This window comes from Emys orbicularis, chromosome 5 (assembly GCF_028017835.1).
Source record: "Emys orbicularis isolate rEmyOrb1 chromosome 5, rEmyOrb1.hap1, whole genome shotgun sequence".
Classification (NCBI taxonomy): Eukaryota; Metazoa; Chordata; order Testudines; family Emydidae; genus Emys; species Emys orbicularis.
In genome coordinates this window covers 58112556-58132382 of record NC_088687.1, presented here as the reverse complement: position 1 = coordinate 58132382, position 19827 = coordinate 58112556, and the positions used below count along the sequence as shown (strand labels likewise).

The window sequence follows — 19827 nt, the reverse complement described above, 5'->3', positions numbered from 1 at the left end:
GGCAGCAACTGCAGCAGAATGGCTGCTGTGTGCCCTGAAGGTTTCACATACATCAAAGGGAGGCAATCAAGTCAGGCAAGAGGCCCCTCCTGCCTCCACTAGTCACTGGTAGTAAGTAGAGTTGGAGAAGTCTCTCCTCCTTCCACTAATTTCCTGTCCACCCAGGAACAATTTTTGTGTGACTTCTGGCTGGGAGGAAGGCCCCATCACAGCCAGTCCCTTCCTCTCGGGACCGCAGGGGTTTTCTTTCCTCAACCAGGCTGATCAGACATCTGTCACATTAAGACTGTTCTATATGAGTTCCTATACTGCAGTCCTAACTGTAGCATGGGAATGGTGGTGAGGGGTGGGCATTGATTTTAAATTAAATAAATATGTTTAGTCACCTGCTGGAGGTTTCTAGAGCAAACAATATGATTTGTATGGCATAATGCAAAGAAAATGTTAATTATTAGAATAATACATTTTAAATAGCTAATAATTCTTTTGATACAATTTAACAAATGGAAGGCCAGATCCTCAGCTGATGTAGTTCCATTGATTTCAGTACAGCTGCATTATTTTACACCAGTTGAGGACATTTTTGGCAAAGTGTTTATTTTTAAATTCTATCGCTTGCTTACATGTTCTTAAAAATCTCTAAAGTACTGTAACTTTCTACAGTAACTCACAAACCACATGCGGACTGCTAATAAACAGAACATCCATTTCCATTTTTCAATGTAATCTTTTTCATGTGAATCTGTTTCTCATAAAAAGATCTAGATTAACTGGTTGGAAGGCTGGAGTCCTCTCTTTATCCACAGAAAGAGGAAAAAATGGGCTGTGACAATGTAAGCTTTCTCACACTGTCCCACCAATGTACCTCCACCCTGATGTGGAAGAATAGATCCATTAAATCCCAAAGCCTAAATAGATAAACCCAAAAATTCTATGCTGTACCAGTAGACTAAACTAAGGACTTACCTATCTTTTTAAAAGTAGATGCTGCAATGTCAGGTCTAATTAAGCGCATTGGGTCTAATTTCACTGTCTGGTTGGAAAATCAGCCAGGGGAATCTTTCAGGTGGAAAACTCCACAAACTTGCCCATGCAGAGGTTTCTTACCTATTGGTCTGTCTGGGTGGTGGAGGATGCAGGGACTGTCCACAAACATGGTTCTTGGTGTCCAGCATTTATCGTGTGTGTGTGTGTGTGTGTGTGTGTGTGTGTGTGTGTGTGTGTGACCATAGAACCAGACCAAGACTCCATTGTGCTAGGCACTGTACAGAGACAGAACAAAATGACAGTCTGCCACGTGAAATTTACAGTCTAAGTGTAAGACAAGAGTTAACGGATAGATGGAGGCAGAGGAAGCACAAGGAAACAATGAGACAGTACCGGTGTGCCTGATAAGCTGTGGTCTCAGTACACTAGCTGCCTAACTGTTGTTAAGTGTTTTGTAGGCTTTAAGGCAAAGGAGAGTTTTAAGGAGGGATTTGAAGGAGGATAATGAGATAGCTTGCAGATGTTTACAGAAAGCTCCTCCCATACATAAGGGACAGCATGGAAGAAACAGCTCAATCTGTTTAGCTTAACAAAGAGAAGATTAAGGGATGACTTGATTACAGTGTGTAAGCATCTACGTGGGGAACAAATATTTAATAACAGGCTCATCAATCTAGCAGAGAAAGGTATAACATGATCCAATGGCTGGAAGTTGAAGCTAGACAAGTCCAGACTGGAAATAAGGTGTATATTTTTAACAATGAGAGTAACCATTGGAACAATTTACCAAGGTTGTGGTAAATTACCACTGGCAATTTTTAAACCAAGATTTCATGTTTTTCTAAAATATATGCTTTAGGAATAATTTGGGGAGAAATTCTAAGGCCTGTGTTATACAAGAGGTCAGACTAGATTATCAAAATGGTCCCTTCTGGCCTTGAAATCTGTGAATCTAGGTGCTTGTTTGAAAATGTAACAAATAGGCAGTGAAGGCTGTCATCATTGGGAGAGTTGAGGCAGGTTCTCCTGTACTCCCCTTCAGGTTCCTGGCAGCACAGTTCTATTTGTTCCTTGCTGCCAAGACTTCTACAACTAGTAGCTGCCCAGTGCCCCAGTGCTGTGAAGGTGGTAAGTCCATCTTCCACAGAGAAGGGGAGAAATCTATTCATGAATCTTAGAGGAAAAGGTGGGTCACTGCAGAGGATAACTTTCTTGCCCCCAAAGAACTCAGATACAGGAAAATGGATTCTTCAATAAAGTTCAATTGTAGGGATTCTGCCTCTGCTTTGAAAGAATCATTGTCTTCTATCTGCTTCTTCCATACCCTCTTAGCCTGAATGGATGCACTCATGGTAAGACTCCTTCAAAGATATAAAGCTTACAAAAACATCTCCCCGGCATCCTGTTTTGTAGCAGATGCATTGCTAAATTTTTCTTTGCTTCACTGGCTTTGATTTCTGTACCCAGAAGATACCTTTGGCTAAGATCTTGGAAGACAAATTCCCAGGCAGAACACTAATTTATAGTGTCCTCCAAATACCCAGATGGCAAACAGTTTGGCAGCCACTGGGCAAAGTAGTCACTGGAGATGCTGAAAGGCAGAAGTACATATAATTGTATAGAAGAGTAGGCAGGCCTTTAGAGGCTAGCAAACTGCAGAGCCACATTTTAGAAAACAACGATAGAATAATTTTTCCAGAATAGGAAACTATCAAAGAGACTGCACAGAGCACTAGATTAAAAAGCAAAAGAAAGCTAAAATCAAGGACATTTATGTTGAATCAGGACAATCTATCACTACATTTGAAAATCAGGATGGTAATAAAGTACAATTCAGCAACAACAAAAGTTAAAAGATTTAGTGATGACTAATGAGATCTTCATCATCTTGAGACACCTCAGAGGGGCCCTGAATTTCAGAACATGGGTACTCAGCACTTGCTGATAATCAGAGACTTTGAAGACAGCGCACATTGGGCACCCAAAAATTGACCCCAGAAATCATTAGTGATTTTTGAAAATCTTGGAGTGAAAATAAGCCAGCTCTGTGCCTACTGGGATTCTCCTGCACAATGGGGACTCCCCAACCAGCTGGTTTAACTGACTTTCAAACTGCTTTGTGCTGCTGGAAAATGTTGAAATAATGAAAGAATAGGAAATTTTCAAAGCATCACATCTGAAAAATTTCTTTCTTGACTTCTCCCAAACTTGGGGAGGGGAGTAGACTCTAGCCACAGATAAGATGCTGTATTCAAATTTTAGGAGAATAATTTGGGTGAAGTGTGAGGAGGTTGAAGATTAGGATAATAACAGTAAACTGTCTGCATCTTTTTTTAATGGAAGGACCAGTTCCCCCATGAGGAGGACCTTCTAGAAAGCTATCAGTGTTTTTGAGGACCAACGCTTGTTTATGTCACTAACGTTCATTTATGTTTGCACAGATCACTAGTGACAGTCCTACCATCCTTTCTCTTTTGTTCTTACCTGATAATTTCCTTTCTTTGTCTATCTGTAGCCAACAATCCAACCTATATTAAGGAAGAGCCCATTCAGAGTTAAGTATTCAACAGGTGGCTTTTGTGAAGGTGTCATCTCACTATATGCTACACTAATGTGTAGTTTTCAGGATCATTACAGGACTGGAAAGATTTCAAGGTTGTCCAAAAGTCTGATGTCTTCCCCAACCATGAAAGAGAGAAACTTGTCTGATGGCTGTTGGATATATGCATAAGCGAGGAAAGGAAATTATCAAGTAGGGACAAATTTGTATCCCATTAGGTCTTCCCATCCTAATCCCATCCTAATAAAAAACAATTGTGCTTTCCTTACAGTTTTCGTGGTCCCAAGAGTGTCTACATTTAACAGAACATAAAGTAAGTTCTGCTTCCAATTCATAAACCTGCCCCAGACTATTAAGCCTTTAATCAAATAAACCTACCTGTTCAGTATACCTGCTGTAATTTGTTTAGGGCTCCCATCGGTGCTCATAAAGACTCCTTCAGTGCCCCGTATAATACATAATCTCAAAAGAGAACCAAATAAAGCATTTTTACAATCTAAATTAAACAACTTTGTCTAATGAAAGTAGAGGTGTCTCCTTCCTAACTAGGCCAGAATCCCTAAGGGTCTTGTATTTATTTATTTTTACTTTTAACAAATTGGCCTAGGAGGATCTGAAAGCTAAGTTAACTGAGCTGACTCCATTGTTTCTCTTTTTCTGCCTGCTCACCAAGCCTGAAATATGCACAGGCAGGTCTACAGTTGACTGTATTAAAGTAAATATTCAGCCACAAACTTATTCTAAAATGCAGCTGGGTAAATTCCCATCTTCTTGCTTACCCCACCACGTAATATCTCTAATGTTCAGAATTCATCTCTATCGTATGTGGCTCTTAAAAATACCTACGCTTAATAAATACTGTGATTCACTAACCTGGCTCATTTGTATTGTTTCCCCCATGGAAGCTTTTGCATATGTTAGAATCTAGACACTCCATGCTTACACTGCATGGCAGAACAGTAAGATGCTTTCAGTCTCATGTGATGTTCAGGTTTTAGTGTAAAATAAAATTAAAGCATCTGCAAAATGGAAACTACAGATAAAAATCTCCTTTGTGTTAAACAGTGAAAGTGTGTATATGTGTGTGTGTGAGAGAGAGAGAAAGAGACCCTAATCAGCAAACATTTTTCACTAAAAATGCAATTTTGGGCAAATATTTAGATCAAAACCAGTGATTTATGGTACAACTCCTCCAGTCAGCTATATGATTTTTGAAGATTAAAAACAATACACTTCAACCAGTTTCATAACTGTATATTATTTCACTGGTATGATTAATCTAGTAAAAATTACATAGCACCAATTTAAAATGGTAAACAAAATTATGTGTTTATTTCAACTATGACAAGTTATCCTCCATTTTGCAGGTATTTATTTTAAATACCCTTTACCTTCAGTATAAGGGTACACTACTCTTATCAGACTGCTGTATGGTTCTCAGTCACTTCACATACCTTAAGAGAATGCATAGCATTTTTACATTGTATGATCAACTTTTTGACAGTGCGGGGCCAGCATAGCTAATGGAATAATAGCCTGCAGGGTCCAGCTAAATGATATACGAATATAATCAACCTTTGTGATGACTATTCAAAAGTAATCCCTTTAGCTTTCAACTGCAACATATATTTCAGCAATGCAAAGCCATATGAGGAAAATCTCTGCAGACTCCACTGATACAATATGGCCTTCATATCCCTACAGTGTGTTTGCTGCTCATAGTGAGTTTTAAATTTAAGGTAATGGCTACTGTATATTCATGTGAGCATAGAACAATACCTTTGATTTGTTGGAGAAACGTTACATTAGCTACCAAGGGCCCTATTCAGTAAACTTTGACACAACCCTTATATACGGTTTACTGCTTACCCTGAATAGAATGTGCCTAATAAAAATGCTTTGCATGCCCAAATTATACAAATTCATTAATCTTTATATTCATAAAACCACCAAGTACAACTGCCTCTATTTTTAGTATACCACTCAGAATACATGGCTAAAAGAGGAGGCCAAATCTGCTTTTAGAAAGAAAGCATTCTGTTAAATTTCATTTATTGGGATGTGTTGTGAGATGCTACCGGTGTGGTGCTCTGCTTTCTCCTATGTTGATATCACTCGGCTGCGTGCGTGTGTTCCCTCTGTGTGCTGCCCCAGCTCTGCGCAGATAGCTGACCCAGCAGACCCGAAGAGAACCCCCAATGACCACAGAGTCTAGTAAGATGCAAAGTCACGTCAACCAGGTTTATTGCGACCTCGGACACAGTTGCAGTTCCCCGTAGATTACTTAGTCTACCGAGCATACTACGAGAAAGTGCCTCTTGGCAATGGACCCGGCTCAGTCAGTGGCGGGACTTTCCACTGCCCCTTCGGCCGGACAAAGACACCACCCCAGGGATATATTCTTATACATGGGTACAAACAAGTTACACATCACTCCTGACATATTGAGGTGCAACCCCTCTACGCAGCAAGGTACAACCCTTCTACGTAGTAAGGTGCCGCCTGGCCCGCTTCTCACCTTGTACATGTTGGTTCGATCAAAACAACACTATCCATCATATTCCCCTTTTGGCCCTGTCATTGGGATGGGTCAGCCTGTTCCTTGTTGTGTGTGGAATGTACAAGTATGCGAATGTTCTGATATCTGGTGTCCAGTACCTTTTAGGTATGTCTCTTTTTGCAGCATCAGCCCTTTCCTTGTCAGCTTCTGTGAGCAGGGCCTGCCTCTGGCTCACAGCTTAACTTTGCTTTATGTTAGCAAAGTCTTGACCATTACTTTAGTTCAGGCCTTAGGCCTCATACCAGGCCTCTGATACCAAGGTTTATATCTCAGGGCCTCCTCTTACTACATTCCCCCACTTTTTGTCTTTTTACGGGGAGGATGTTTACCCATCGTCCCGGAAAAGCATAATGCATGGACTAAAGGTAACCCAGTGGGCTAAACACTGTTATATGGTTACCTTGTTTTACCATCCATACACTCATGCCCCATCCGTCTCTTTAGTCTGCACATTCCCTCGTACGACTGGCAGACAGATTTTATTATTCAATTATTTTTTAGTCCCTTATGGTGGGCCTGGGAATGTTAGTCCCGGGACCAAGACTGAGGAATGTAGTAGTATGATTGAGCCTTAGAGGCACTCCCAAATAATTAATATATATGAATTATATGGATATGGCATATATATTTGTAGTGTGTATGGGCATATATGTATAGTATGTATGTGTACATATGGCACCACCTTATATCCAAGCATAACCATGTTTTTCCAGTCTGGTGTTGTACTCTGGCCCTTTTACTTTGGTGACACAGATAGAAACACACTCCTATTAGGGCAATTTCAGTTATCACCTGTCTCATCATTAGCAGTAGGCTGAGTGTTTTGAAATACTGGGATAGGGATTGTGATAGTGTGTCCCACAGTGCTATGTATATAAGAAGAAAAACAGAAATTTGGAGTAGTGACACTACCACTGAGGCCTTTATATATAAATATATTGTAATTAATTACTACACAGTATTGTCCATTAATGTTATAGGTTACCCTTATGGCTGGTTGTCACCCTCTGGTTAGCTTCGCTGCGCAGGAAATAGAAGTGGCTAGCTTCTCTGTTCCACTGGTTGCACGGCTCTGCGATACACCAGTAGTTGACATAGATCCAGTTGTTTCTTATGGATGCTGTCTTCCAGATAACCTACTGAATGGACAGTAACCAATTTATCAAATATTGCTGTGTCAGGATTTAGTATTGGTACCCAGACACTGAACAAGATTGTTTTGAATAACATGTGCCTCAGTTAGGATGCAGTGTCACTGACCCAAATTATGACTGGTACTAACAGGCAATGTGTTTACCCAATTTGTAGTTACTATGTAACTTTTTGTTTGTTTACCACTTTTTTCCCCCCCTTGCCTTCACGTTGTTTGCTGCCATTTGTTTGTTGATTTTTACCTGTGTGTTGGTTAAACAGTTTAGCAAGGTTATGCACATTGTAAATGTTGTACAGCAATAATACAATACAGCAATAAGACAACAGTACAACAATAATACAGTAGTACAGCAATAATACAGTTGTTTTTACATAGTAACTAAGTTGAAATGAAATGATGGCTTATCCTGGTCCAGCTAGTGTTTTTTAGCTGATTGTTAACTTAATTGTCCATATATGGTAGATAGAGGTGTATTTGACTAGTCTCTTATTTATAAAGCACTTCATTTTTCTGTTCTTGATGCTTGGGGGTTTCTTCACTGTATACTGATATCATCTGGTGTCTTCAGGGTGTGATATTTTCTGGCGTCTTTGGTCTGTGGGATGCAACTTAAACAACTTTTGTTAGTTAACATAGTAAAGTTTTTTGTTTGTTTTCCTTTTTTGTTTTTGTTTTCAGTAACCCAAACTTAATACAAAGTTTAACTTAGTTTGTTTACAGTATAATAGGGACAATATCATAGAGACCGAGTCTTTTATAACACTAGCTATACTTTTGCAATTGTTGTATAGACATTCATTTTCATTTGAGGTGCATTACTAATATTTTATACTAAATGTAATGCTTAACGGCTAAAATAAATGCTCACAATCTTCCATGAGAAGGTGTATTGCTTTCCCTTGCCGAACACTTTGTTTCAGCAAAAGAGTTAGTAACATAATTTTAACAAGCTTTTTTGAGTTAATTTGCTTGAGATACCAACTTCACTCTTGTTAACTGTTTAGATGCACAAACTTTAACAACCATTGCTTCCCATTAACATAACATAACAAAAGAAAAGCATATAAAATTAAACCAACTATAAAATTAAACCAAAATAAATTTTAAATACAGGTACATGCAAATACTTTGAGGGTATTTGAGGGTATACTTTCATGATGCTTTGTTATGTTTGGGAGCCAAAGGTGGAAACCTGTTGAAATTGTTTGGTTAGCTTTATGCATAAATTGTTGTTTTAAAACATTTTGGTTATGACATTCTTATAACTATATTTAAAGTTGCAAACAAGTTTATAAAAAGCCCAAACAAGAAATTAACATTTTGTTAATATTACTTTTACCTTAATGTTGAGGTTTCCCCTTACATTTTTTCTTTGAATAACAAAAAAATAAATAAAATAAAAAAAAAAAAAAAAAGTAAAACACTTAAAAAACAAAACTAAACTGTGATTGATAAAAGAGAATTCTTTTTATTTGCAATTGCATTATTTGTTGAGGCAGAAATATATGTACATATATTTGTAACTGAAACCTTTTTGAACTTTGCACAAAAATTGGTGCTAATAATACTATGATTATACCCCAACCATGATCTTAAAATAGTGTGGTACCACATATACATAAATTTTTTAAAGGGTATAAAATTGATTTTTGTTGCAACAAAATAAAAATAATAAAAAATAGTCACGTGACACACACAACATACAACACAAGACAACACACATGACATACAGGACAAACTTACAATTAAAAACAAATGGTGCCAGAATTCTATTCATAACTATACAAAATAAGGCAAACAAAAAAATAAAAATAAAAAGGGGTTAAACATTTGAATAAACAAATTATTTCCTTATTTAAAATTTGTAACATAAATTGATAAAAAATATATTAATATTTGCTAAATGTATTGTACTAATTTGGTAACAAGGAATTTTGCATTACTTTATATTTAACATTATTTTAAACCTCTGCTGTATGGAAATAAGAAAAGCCCATGTTTCAAATATTAGTTAGTGGTTAGGATTAGAAGCAGAGTGTGCATTTCTGTTGCTTGGCAACCATATCTTCAAGAAAGTTAGGAATAATTCCAGCTGTTGCATTCCTGAAGGGTTAAAATACTTAATTTACTGGATTTATTTAAAGTAAAGTTTTTACCTTGTTTTCTTTTTGTTTCTTGTTTTATTCTGTTTTCAATTGCTTTATCTTTTGGAGGTTTCTGTAAAAACTATAACTTTTAACTTTTAAAACAAAGAGAGAGAGCAGAATTGAGGAGAGGCGGGGGAAAAGGTGGGGGGGGGGGTGAAGAGCAACCTAGGAAGGTAGCGAGACTTGAGCCAAGAGAGATTAATTCTATCAAGATATTTGAAAGTACAGGCAGCAGCAGCAAATTTAGCAAACTAAGAAAGCATATAAAGGACAAAACTTAACCAGTATGTAAAAATATTTGAGAAAGAAGGTTCTATTTTCAGATATGAGCACGGAGTGTGGTTCCATGGGTCAAAGCAGTTGGGAATCTGCACAGTTAGGAACCGCGCCCCTGTTTTTTATCCTGGCTTTGAGAGGAGAATGGGGGTAGTTACCTGCTCTTGTAAAACCTAAATTTGTTCCCCCAATGTCTGTTGCTTTTGTGTGCATGCCAAATGGATGGCGGGAGTGCCCTTTTTTGCTGCAATTAACTGGTTTTGGGCAACTCCATGTATTAATGCATCAATTCTAGGTGTTAACCCACTTAATTTTGGTTTTTTACTTTGAAATTGTTTTTTATTCACTCCCCTGCGATCGAGTCGTAGCTCCTGTCTTCTAATGTGCTCTGTGAACTGTTCCATGTTTTCCTTTATTTGATTTACCAATTCTGTGAAAGTATTGTTTGCTACTCTTTCCTTCTGTGCACTTACTTGTCCCGTTCTGACAGACACCAGTCTAGGTCTCAGTTTAAGTTTAACTGGAACCTGGCTTTTATCATAAGGTGGTGGTTGCAATGCAGTGGACCCCGCTTCATCTTTTAATTTTACTAGGACCACCTTTTTCCACTTCTGTCCCCATTCTTCAGGCACAGGGTAGCTACCTGAAGCCTGCTGTTTACCACCAATATTTATAACAGGGGATGGCACATGTATTTTTTGTAGGTTACTTGCAGCTGTTTTCAATGTTTCACTCTGTTCCTGTTTCACTTGCTCGAGCATATCATGAGTTTGGACCGCCTGCTGCCCTGCTAACAGAGCTTGGGCTTTCCAGTGCTCAACTGCCCGGGTTGCCTCTTCTACTTCTCCTGTTTTTTCTGTTACTTGTTTGGCCAGCATGCCAGCATGCTGTCTGAGCCATCTCACTGCCATAGACATGAGTTGCAAAATCCTTGCTTTTTTACTTTTATTCCTGTTTCTCAGAGCCTCGGTTTCTACCATCGCTCTGCATATGCCAGTCCATGTTTCCCCACTCTCTTTTTTAAATTCATATGGACCCCCCCTTACTGGCAATACAGTGGGTCCAAGAGTTATCAAACTCCGTGGGGATCATAAGGGAGGGGATCAGGGGGTTCCCTAGTTCGAGGTTTGCTGCCATGTTAGATTGCGATTCTTACCAGAGCAGGTTCGCTTACTCACCAGATCAGCGGTCGGGTTGTCAGATGCTACCGGTGTGGTGCTCTGCTTTCTCCTATGTTGATATCACTCGGCTGCGTGCGTGTGTTCCCTCTGTGTGCTGCCCCAGCTCTGCGCAGATAGCTGACCCAGCAGACCCGAAGAGAACCCCCAATGACCACAGAGTCTAGTAAGATGCAAAGTCACGTCGACCAGGTTTATTGCGACCTCGGACACAGTTGCAGTTCCCCGTAGATTACTTAGTCTACCGGGCATACTACGAGAAAGTGCCTCTTGGCAATGGACCCGGCTCAGTCAGTGGCGGGACTTTCCACTGCCCCCTCGGCCGGACAAAGACACCACCCCAGGGATATATTCTTATACATGGGTACAAACAAGTTACACATCACTCCTGACATATTGAGGTGCAACCCCTCTACGCAGCAAGGTACAACCCTTCTACGTAGTAAGGTGCCGCCTGGCCCGCCTCTCACCTTGTACATGTTGGTTCGATCAAAACAACACTATCCATCATATTCCCCTTTTGGCCCTGTCATTGGGATGGGTCAGCCTGTTCCTTGTTGTGTGTGGAATGTACAAATATGCGAATGTTCTGATATCTGGTGTCCAGTACCTTTTAGGTATGTCTCTTTTTGCAGCATCAGCCCTTTCCTTGCCAGCTTCTGTGAGCAGGGCCTGCCTCTGGCTCACAGCTTAACTTTGCTTTATGTTAGCAAAGTCTTGACCATTACTTTAGTTCAGGCCTTAGGCCTCATACTAGGCCTCTGATACCAAGGTTTATATCTCAGGGCCTCCTCTTACTACAGGATGGAAAAAATTGGAAAATCTTTTGCAAGTATAGGACACACGTACTTTGCTGATTGTGGTATTATTTGGTATAGTATTTTTATTTCTGCCTCACCACGACATTCTACAGCATATAACTAAGAACAGCTTCATGAACTTTGAAAAGGCAAGTAATTTTTAGATGAGAATAATGAATCATATCTCATCATTTGGTTTAAGCCAACTTGACGATATACAAACTATAGCCTATCATGGGTAAGTTTTATAAAAAGTTTAATGAAGAGCCTATAATACATATATAGCTGACAGAAAATTAGCCATATTTGCTAATACTGAGTCAAATTATACGGAATATGTTGTATCAATTGGAAACATGTATAATGAAACTGCAGTATGCTTCCTTATATTAGTACTTTGGTAAGTATAACATGCAGCAATGGGGTAAGAACTCAGGTAGAAACAACAGGAACATCTGCTGCTTTATATATATATATATATACATATATATATATATATATATATATACACACACACACAGCAACACATTGTATATATGTTGTTTTGCATGTGTGTGTATATGTAGGTAATACAATAGCACCATTGTTAATTTTTATTTGACATACTAACTTGAATATTTTCAGCACTTCGTGTAAATTAATAGCAAAAGCTACCACAATTAAAGTAACCTCTATTTATTTCCTTTCCAATATAGTCCAGATTGAGTGTTGCTTTTAGCTTGTTTTTTAATTTGGAGTTTGGTTTGGTTTGCTTCTTTACCTATAAGCAGAGCTACAAACAAGTCCGCTGAAATAAAAACATTTGCATAAAATTTGTTGTAAATAGCACTCCTCCTCCCCCAAAATGACTTTTCTTCTTTTGTGTAGGGAGGATTCCCGCATCAGACAGTAGGGCTGTTGAGAATTCTCATTTTATTATTAGTTAGTTAGTTATCATTAAGTGCCAACTTTCCTGCCCTGAAGAATATACAGTCTAAAAAATAGATGTTATACATTTCATTTTCATTAAAAACTTCTGAGTGCATGGAGTTTGGGTGAACTCTTGTCCTCACTGAAGTCAATTGGAGTTTTACCATTGACTTCAATGGGGCCGGAATTTCACCCTGTGTCTGTAAAATTCCATGCACACTAATGGTGCCAGACAAATAATGGGCAATATTTTCAAAAGAGCTGAGTTCCCATTTAGACACACAATGAAGTAGCTAAATTCTCAAAAATGTTCAGCACTTAGCAGCTCCCATTGAGGACAAAGGGAGCTGTCGAGAGCTTAGATGCTCTGAAAATTTGTCCCAGTAATTATAATTGCCAATAAAGAAGCAATTATAATACATCAGAAACATCTTATCATACGTGCAAGGCCCCTCTTTTCCAGTTTTTTATTTTGTTTACAATTTCCTGGGAATTTATTGGGGTTATTACAAACATTTAAAAATGGATGAAAATCAGTGCAAACAATTAACTTCACAGTTTTCTGGGTAAATAGTGGGATTAATATTGGGGGATGGAAGGACCAAAAAAAGCAACAGGTTACCAAGACGCCATTACTCCTTCCGGAATGGGAAATCTGATCCAGGGAGTTCCGGCATTTCCTTTTTTAGGACTCAAACGCTGACATACACATACTGACATCCATGCACATGTGTGTATCTTCCAATGCATTGACTTACTTTAACAGACAGCCTTGCATATACACTTAGACTAATTTACTGTTAACATAAACACATCTACCTAATATAATGTAATGGAATGTAATGGATTGGATTGGATTTGCTTTACATAATCAGTATTTTCAGGTACTTAAGTGGTCTAAAATTAGGTGAAAATAGGTAAAAAAACAAATAGCTTTTGTAAAACCCAGGAAATTTTAGGTAAAAATCAGTAAAATCTGAAAACAAAGGGCCTTATATATATTATATATATTACATATGCACATACACACAAATGCATGTCTGTCCATCTGTATATCTATCTGTCCATATTTATACACACACACAAAATGACTGAGAGAGAATGCATGATGGTATGGTTTTATTGGCAAGAGTCTCATTGTTCACAAATGGGAAAGCCATGGCTGAGTTGTGTAGAAGATAATCCCATAGATGTGCCAGTAAAACATTCAGCCCAATCCCCACCATCAGTGTCTCCATATATGTTACATATTTTACAGGGGAAAAAACTCTTTTGAAAAATATTTTTAGAGGGAATTTTAACAATTTATTGGTGCCAGATTTCTTATCCCTCCACCTGTACAGGGGACTGACCGTATAGGCTGTTTGGGCTTTCAAGAAAAAAGAAAGTTATAGCTATAATTCTAATATTTTTTAGATGTTTCTAAAATTTATCTAAAATAGCTTTTTTCATACTTAAAATATCACAGTTTAAATATCAAGTATTTCAAGACCAACTAGGGCTAGAAACAATGGATGTATGTCAGTGGGATTCCTAGCTTTCCAGTAATATAGAACTCCTATTTCTAGTCCTAATGGGTCACAAAATACAGTATAAGACCTTGAATATGTTACTAGTCCAGAGTTGACTATTTCCCAGTTTAAAGGGATATACACTGTTAGGAAATACAAATATTTGTGACAGGCTGTTCTGGAGTTTTTTGGTGGTATTTTGAAGCTTCTCAGAAGTTTAGAATGTTAGAGTGGCAGAAATAGCTTAGTGAACAAATGCAGGCAAAAGTCTCAAAAGTGTACAAAAATGCAATTTATCACAAAATTCCATCATTTTTCATGTGGGTATCTCCACCACTTTTGTTGATATCCATGTATGTCAGATAAATAGATACATGTAAATATGTGTCTATATATCTATATTTCCACATATATACACATGCAGCCTGTTACTAGTTTTACAACATTGTGATTCCATTGAAATCAGTGGTGCTGCTATGCCAACATAAAAATGTCATTTCATGGTGATGTATCAGGCCCTTTATTGGCATCATCCTACAATGCAGTGTTGTCAGCTGCTTATGGGAATCAGGACTTCCAAGGCCAAATTCAGAGGTAATATGTAAGGCAGTGAAGTTAGGCTCCCTTATACCCAGTTAAAATTCCCTTAGGCTTACTTATTCCCAGCCTGCTTCTGAAAGAAGCTGAGCTGATACCTTAGGCCTGGTCTATCTGAGAATGTTTTAACTGGAATAACTAAATTGTCTCAATAATACTGGACAAACCTCCTAAGATAGACATGCAGCCTTGGCACAAAGTGGGGCTTAATCTGGTTTAGTTTAATAGTATAAAATGTTTCATAAATTTAGTTATTTCCATGTTAGTTGCATACAGATATGGATACAGTACTAATATGAAGAGAGAGTGCGCAAAAGTGTATATGTTGAAAGTTTCATTTTATTGAGTCAGAGGTGCTGTTCTGTCTGCTTTCAGTCAATTTGAAACCTGGCACTGATGTGGAGATGGGACTCAATGATTTTTCTAACCTTCATGATTATAATGCTAAGGAGATGGTGCATTAACGTCTTTGGTTTGGGAAAAATTTTAGTTCTGCATCTCCTATATTCCATGTAGCCATCTTGTTACAATCTAAGAATTTCTATCCCCTATTACTATATACTGTGCTGTAGGATGTTCACAGAAGCCTTCAGCTTTGCTTAAATGCTACAATTCGAGTCATATGTTTAAAGCATTAATTCACATTTTTCTTAACAGAGCTTGCTAAAGACACAAGTGGTGTTTTGGAGACCAATGAACTATTTCTGCAGACCCCAGTTCAAGAACCTCTGTGGTATAGTATTTGCCCCCCATTCTAAACTCTATAGGCCTGTTACCTAATAATAGTCAATTGATAAGAATTGATAATAATAAATATGTTTTATAGGTTTGAATTTAGTTCATAATTAAGATAAGTCAGCTTGATTGAGTTTATTAAGCAATTGTTATTCAGCACGTAACAGAAAGGCATATGTTACCCCAATCTGGAGAATGCCTTGCAGCTAGTAATAGTCTGATTTTGATACTGTCTGGTTCTGTTATTTGCTTATAGCTTGACACTTTTATATGCAACTTGTTTACAGTTTCATTTATATTGTTTCCTTTTTTCACAGACATATCTTATTTTTACTATTTTTCTAACTTTCCAGCTACATAATCAAATATCTTTTATTTACTTTACTTTATATTTTGCTAACTCAAGTATCTGTTACTTGTTGTTGCTAGTGCGTTGCTAAACATAGTATTCCTTACTTTAATTCTTGCAAAGATTATCATAGCTTTTCTGGTAATTCGTGGCAAGCTGGTATTTTTCCTTTTCTTAACATAACTGCAAAGCATCAGTCAACAGGGCCATATTTGCTATGCTTGCTCTCGCAAAATTCACAGTGATGTCAAAGAGAACAGTTTACTCTGACTTTCCACAAGCTGTTTGAATGTCTTTTTTGTTTTGCTCTGTCCAAATACAATATTTTTCCTTCTCACAAAACTGACAAAGACATAATTTCACACTTTTTTGCTGTTAGCATCGAACCAATTTTTGATTGCTGATCAGTTAACCTCCTTTCACTTTAGGGGTATAAACTTCTGAGGCAGAAACAAATCCATTAACAAGTTGTTGAGTCTGGAAAGAAAAATCCCAAACTTACACTACATGAAACTTACAGTAATATAATTTGCTATTTTTCATTACAGAGAATTCCAGCTCACTCAGAGAAAAAGCTCTGAACGCTTTTGATGAAGTCAAGAAGATCCTTGTTAGAAAACATGCAGAAAAACTTTTGCATTTCACCTTGTAATTTTAAAAGGAGCACAGAGTTGCAGTGCAAGTGCCCAGCAACATTAGGTCCTTGGATGACTGGTGTCAGGTTGAATATGTGTCACAAAGGTTTTTATCTTAACTATCCTGCATTGTTGAAATAAAATACAAAAGGAATGGTAGCATTATAAAGGAAAACCAGTATATTTACCTATTACATAATCTATCCTACAGTGTACCTCCGGTGAGGTGATGAGCACCCTTAACTCCCATTGAAGTCAATGGGAGTGGGAGTTGAGGATATTCAGCAAGATGAGGTTCTAAACATATATGCTAATTTTAACACTAATATCCAGCATTTTGTCCATTTCTGTAACAGTACACTCAGATTTTGACCCCTTTTACACAGGGCCTTCAGTTGAGTTTAACAAAAGTGCCTAACAGCTGTGACTCAACTGGGTTTTAACATGATTAGAAAAGATCCAGCCTGGTTGGTGCACTATCGCATGGTTTAGATCTAGTTTATAATACAGTTTGGCCCTAACCAGCTTCAGCCACAACTAGGTTTGTTTAAGCTGTGATTAAGCATAACTATTAAACTCTCTTGAAAGCCCTGTATAAACAAAGCATTTGAAACGCTTCTTACCGTTCCTAGTAAAACAATAACCCAACGTAACAGTGAAACAAGTATACTGAACATGGACATTTTTTTGTCATATTGAAAATCTGTATTTGACATGTTCAAAGCTACACAAGACACCTTTTAAAAGTGCACCCTGTGCTTGTTCTTGTAATCAAACGAACTAAAATCCATGGAGACTGATTTTAGCTAATAACCCACTAATAATCTAAAACTCTGATTCCTTTAGTACAGTGAAGTCTGCTTGGAGAATTTTATTCTAGTTTGAGTTGGTCAAATTTTCTTGTCAGGAGATTCCCCTCATGATTCTTAGCAGGCAAACTTCAATAGGTTTCCACAGTTCTCCGTGGCCATTTTCAGGGCTGCTGTAACCCTTGACCTGGATAGAAGCTAGGAGGATAGAAGATTGAGGTTATCCTTCTGAGAAATGTAGTAAAAGTAGAATGTTGGGATCCCTTTGAGTTTTATTTGGAAAAATTGATTCAGTCTATCATATATCTCAGAAAACCAGTTATTTCAGATCTAAATAAACAAAGGTTTATGAGTCCAAATAATTGAGATTTATTTTTTCTTTAACAACAAAGCCTCCCAGGTTCAGACTCAGAAGGAGGCTCCATTAGGTCCTTTGGTCAGTTTTTATGACAGTTCTGTGAAAGTGAGAGCCTTAGCCATAACAATAACTCTATCCACTGGTTCTCTTCAGGGCTGCAATCTGTGTAACTGGTTAAGAACATCTGATAATAGGATTTGTTTCTATTAAGGCTATGCAAAATATACAACATTTCTAACTCCATCTGCACATTTTTGATCAGGATGCATATATGCAACACACATACAATACATCTAACACAGTGTGACGGGTTCGGTCACAGAGACCCCCTTGGGACTGTCACGTGATGTGCTGAGATTACCTCTGAGCCCATTTTCCCTGCCAGCTTGGGACTCCAGAACCCTGCCTTGTTAACCCAGACACACTAGCCTGCTGCAACACAGACCCAGGTCTGGTCCATGCCCCAAAAGCTGCAGACTTTAACCAAAAACTGCTCAGCAGGTCACCTATCTCCACCACCCAGACACCCAGTTCCCAATGGGATCCAAACCCCAAATAAATCCATTTTACTCTGTATAAAGCTTATACAGGGTAAACTCATAAACTGTCCGCCCTCTATAACATTGATAGAGAGATATGCACAGCTGTTTGCTCCCCCAGGTATTAATCACTTACTCTGGGTTCAATAATAAACAAAAGTAATTTTATTAAGAATAAAAAGTAGGATTTAAGTGGTTTCAAGTAATAACAGACAGAACAAAGTAAGTCACCAAGCAAAATAAAACAAAACACGCACGTCTAAGCCTAATACATTAAGAAACTGATTACAAGTAAAATCTCACCCTCAGAGATGTTCCAATAAGCTTCTTTCACAGACTAGACTCCTTCCTAGTCTGGACCCAATCCTTTCCCCTGGCACAGTCCTTGTTCGTTTCAGCAGACATCTTAGGTGGAAACTCAGGGTTTTCTCATGACTGGCCCCCCTTTGTTCTGTTCCACCCCCTTTTATAGTTTTGGCATAAGGTGGGTATCTTTTGTCTCTCTGGGTCCCCACCCCTCCTTCTAAATGGAAAAGCACCAGGTTTAAGATGGATTCCAGTATCAGGCGACATGTTCACATGTCCTGTGAAACCCCAGCCTCCATTCTTTCTGGGCTGGCTCACAGGAACACAGAAAGGCTTGCAAGTAAACAGAGCCATTTACAACCAATTGTCCTAGTCAATGGGAGCCACCAAGATTCTAAACCACCATTAACGGCCCACACTTTGCAAAATTACAATAGGACCTCAGAGTTATAGTTCATATTTTTAGCTTCAGATACAAGAATAATACATGCATACAAATAGGAGGAATATATTCAGTAGGTTATAACCTTTGTAATGATACCTTACAAGAGACCTTTTGCATAAAGCATATTCCAGTTACATCATATTCACACTCATAAGCATATTTCCATAAAACATATGGAGTGCAACGTCACACACTGATTTTTTTTATCCAGAAATATTTACTGTAAGCATAAAGATTGTTACAGCAATGTTCATTTTAAAACTTGAATACATTTTGAAGGTCTGTGAAGAATACACTTCAGAGGTCTGAGACGTTTTATAGGACTGTTCCTACATAAATATATGCATACAGTCTCATAAATCTCTCTAATAAATGGTAACAAAACCCACAGAACTATAAATTAAATGCTAAATAATAATACTGTTGTCCTTTGAGGCTAAAGTGAACTGGTTTCCACAGAGTTCACCCCTTACATTTCAATATAGATATTATTAATGTGACACTGAAAATATCAGAAAAGCAAAATACATGTTTTATAGATAATAGATGAAAATCACTTTAGTTTAATTTGACCTCTGTACTTTGTAAGTAAGGGAGCAATGGAAAGTGCTATTTCCAAATATCTGATTCTGCTGTTAAGAAAAACATCCTGTGAAGTGGAGCATTTTAATTTGTACTTTTTTATTGAAAAAACCTACTCATGCTTTAGAAAAACAGACTATCAAGAGTATACCAGACAGACACTGACTTTTTTCTTTTTACATGGTAGCTCCCAGAAATGTTAAGGATTATAAAACATGATATACTTTGCTCTTGTAATTGAATGTGATTTATTTCCGTCTCCCAAACTTTAACATGCAAGTATGCTAATTAGCGTCCATAAACATCACTACTTTTTGCCAATCTACACTAGTTACTACATGTCACTTTTTATAAGTGTTTGTAACAAAATGATTGCGCATTCAAAATATAA

General features: G+C 37.8%; 1 protein-coding gene across 1 annotated transcript in view; it reads left to right on the top strand.

Annotated features, from left to right (window-relative positions):
* Window positions 1–16414, top strand: part of TTC29 (tetratricopeptide repeat domain 29) — a 201379-nt gene extending 184965 nt beyond the window's left edge. Inside the window, exons 10-11 of the mRNA XM_065405709.1 lie at window positions 15336–15416; window positions 16311–16414. Of these exons, the coding sequence (XP_065261781.1) occupies window positions 15336–15416; window positions 16311–16414 (185 nt within the window). The remainder of the gene's footprint in view (window positions 1–15335; window positions 15417–16310) is intronic.
* Window positions 16415–19827: the final 3413 nt, after the last annotated feature.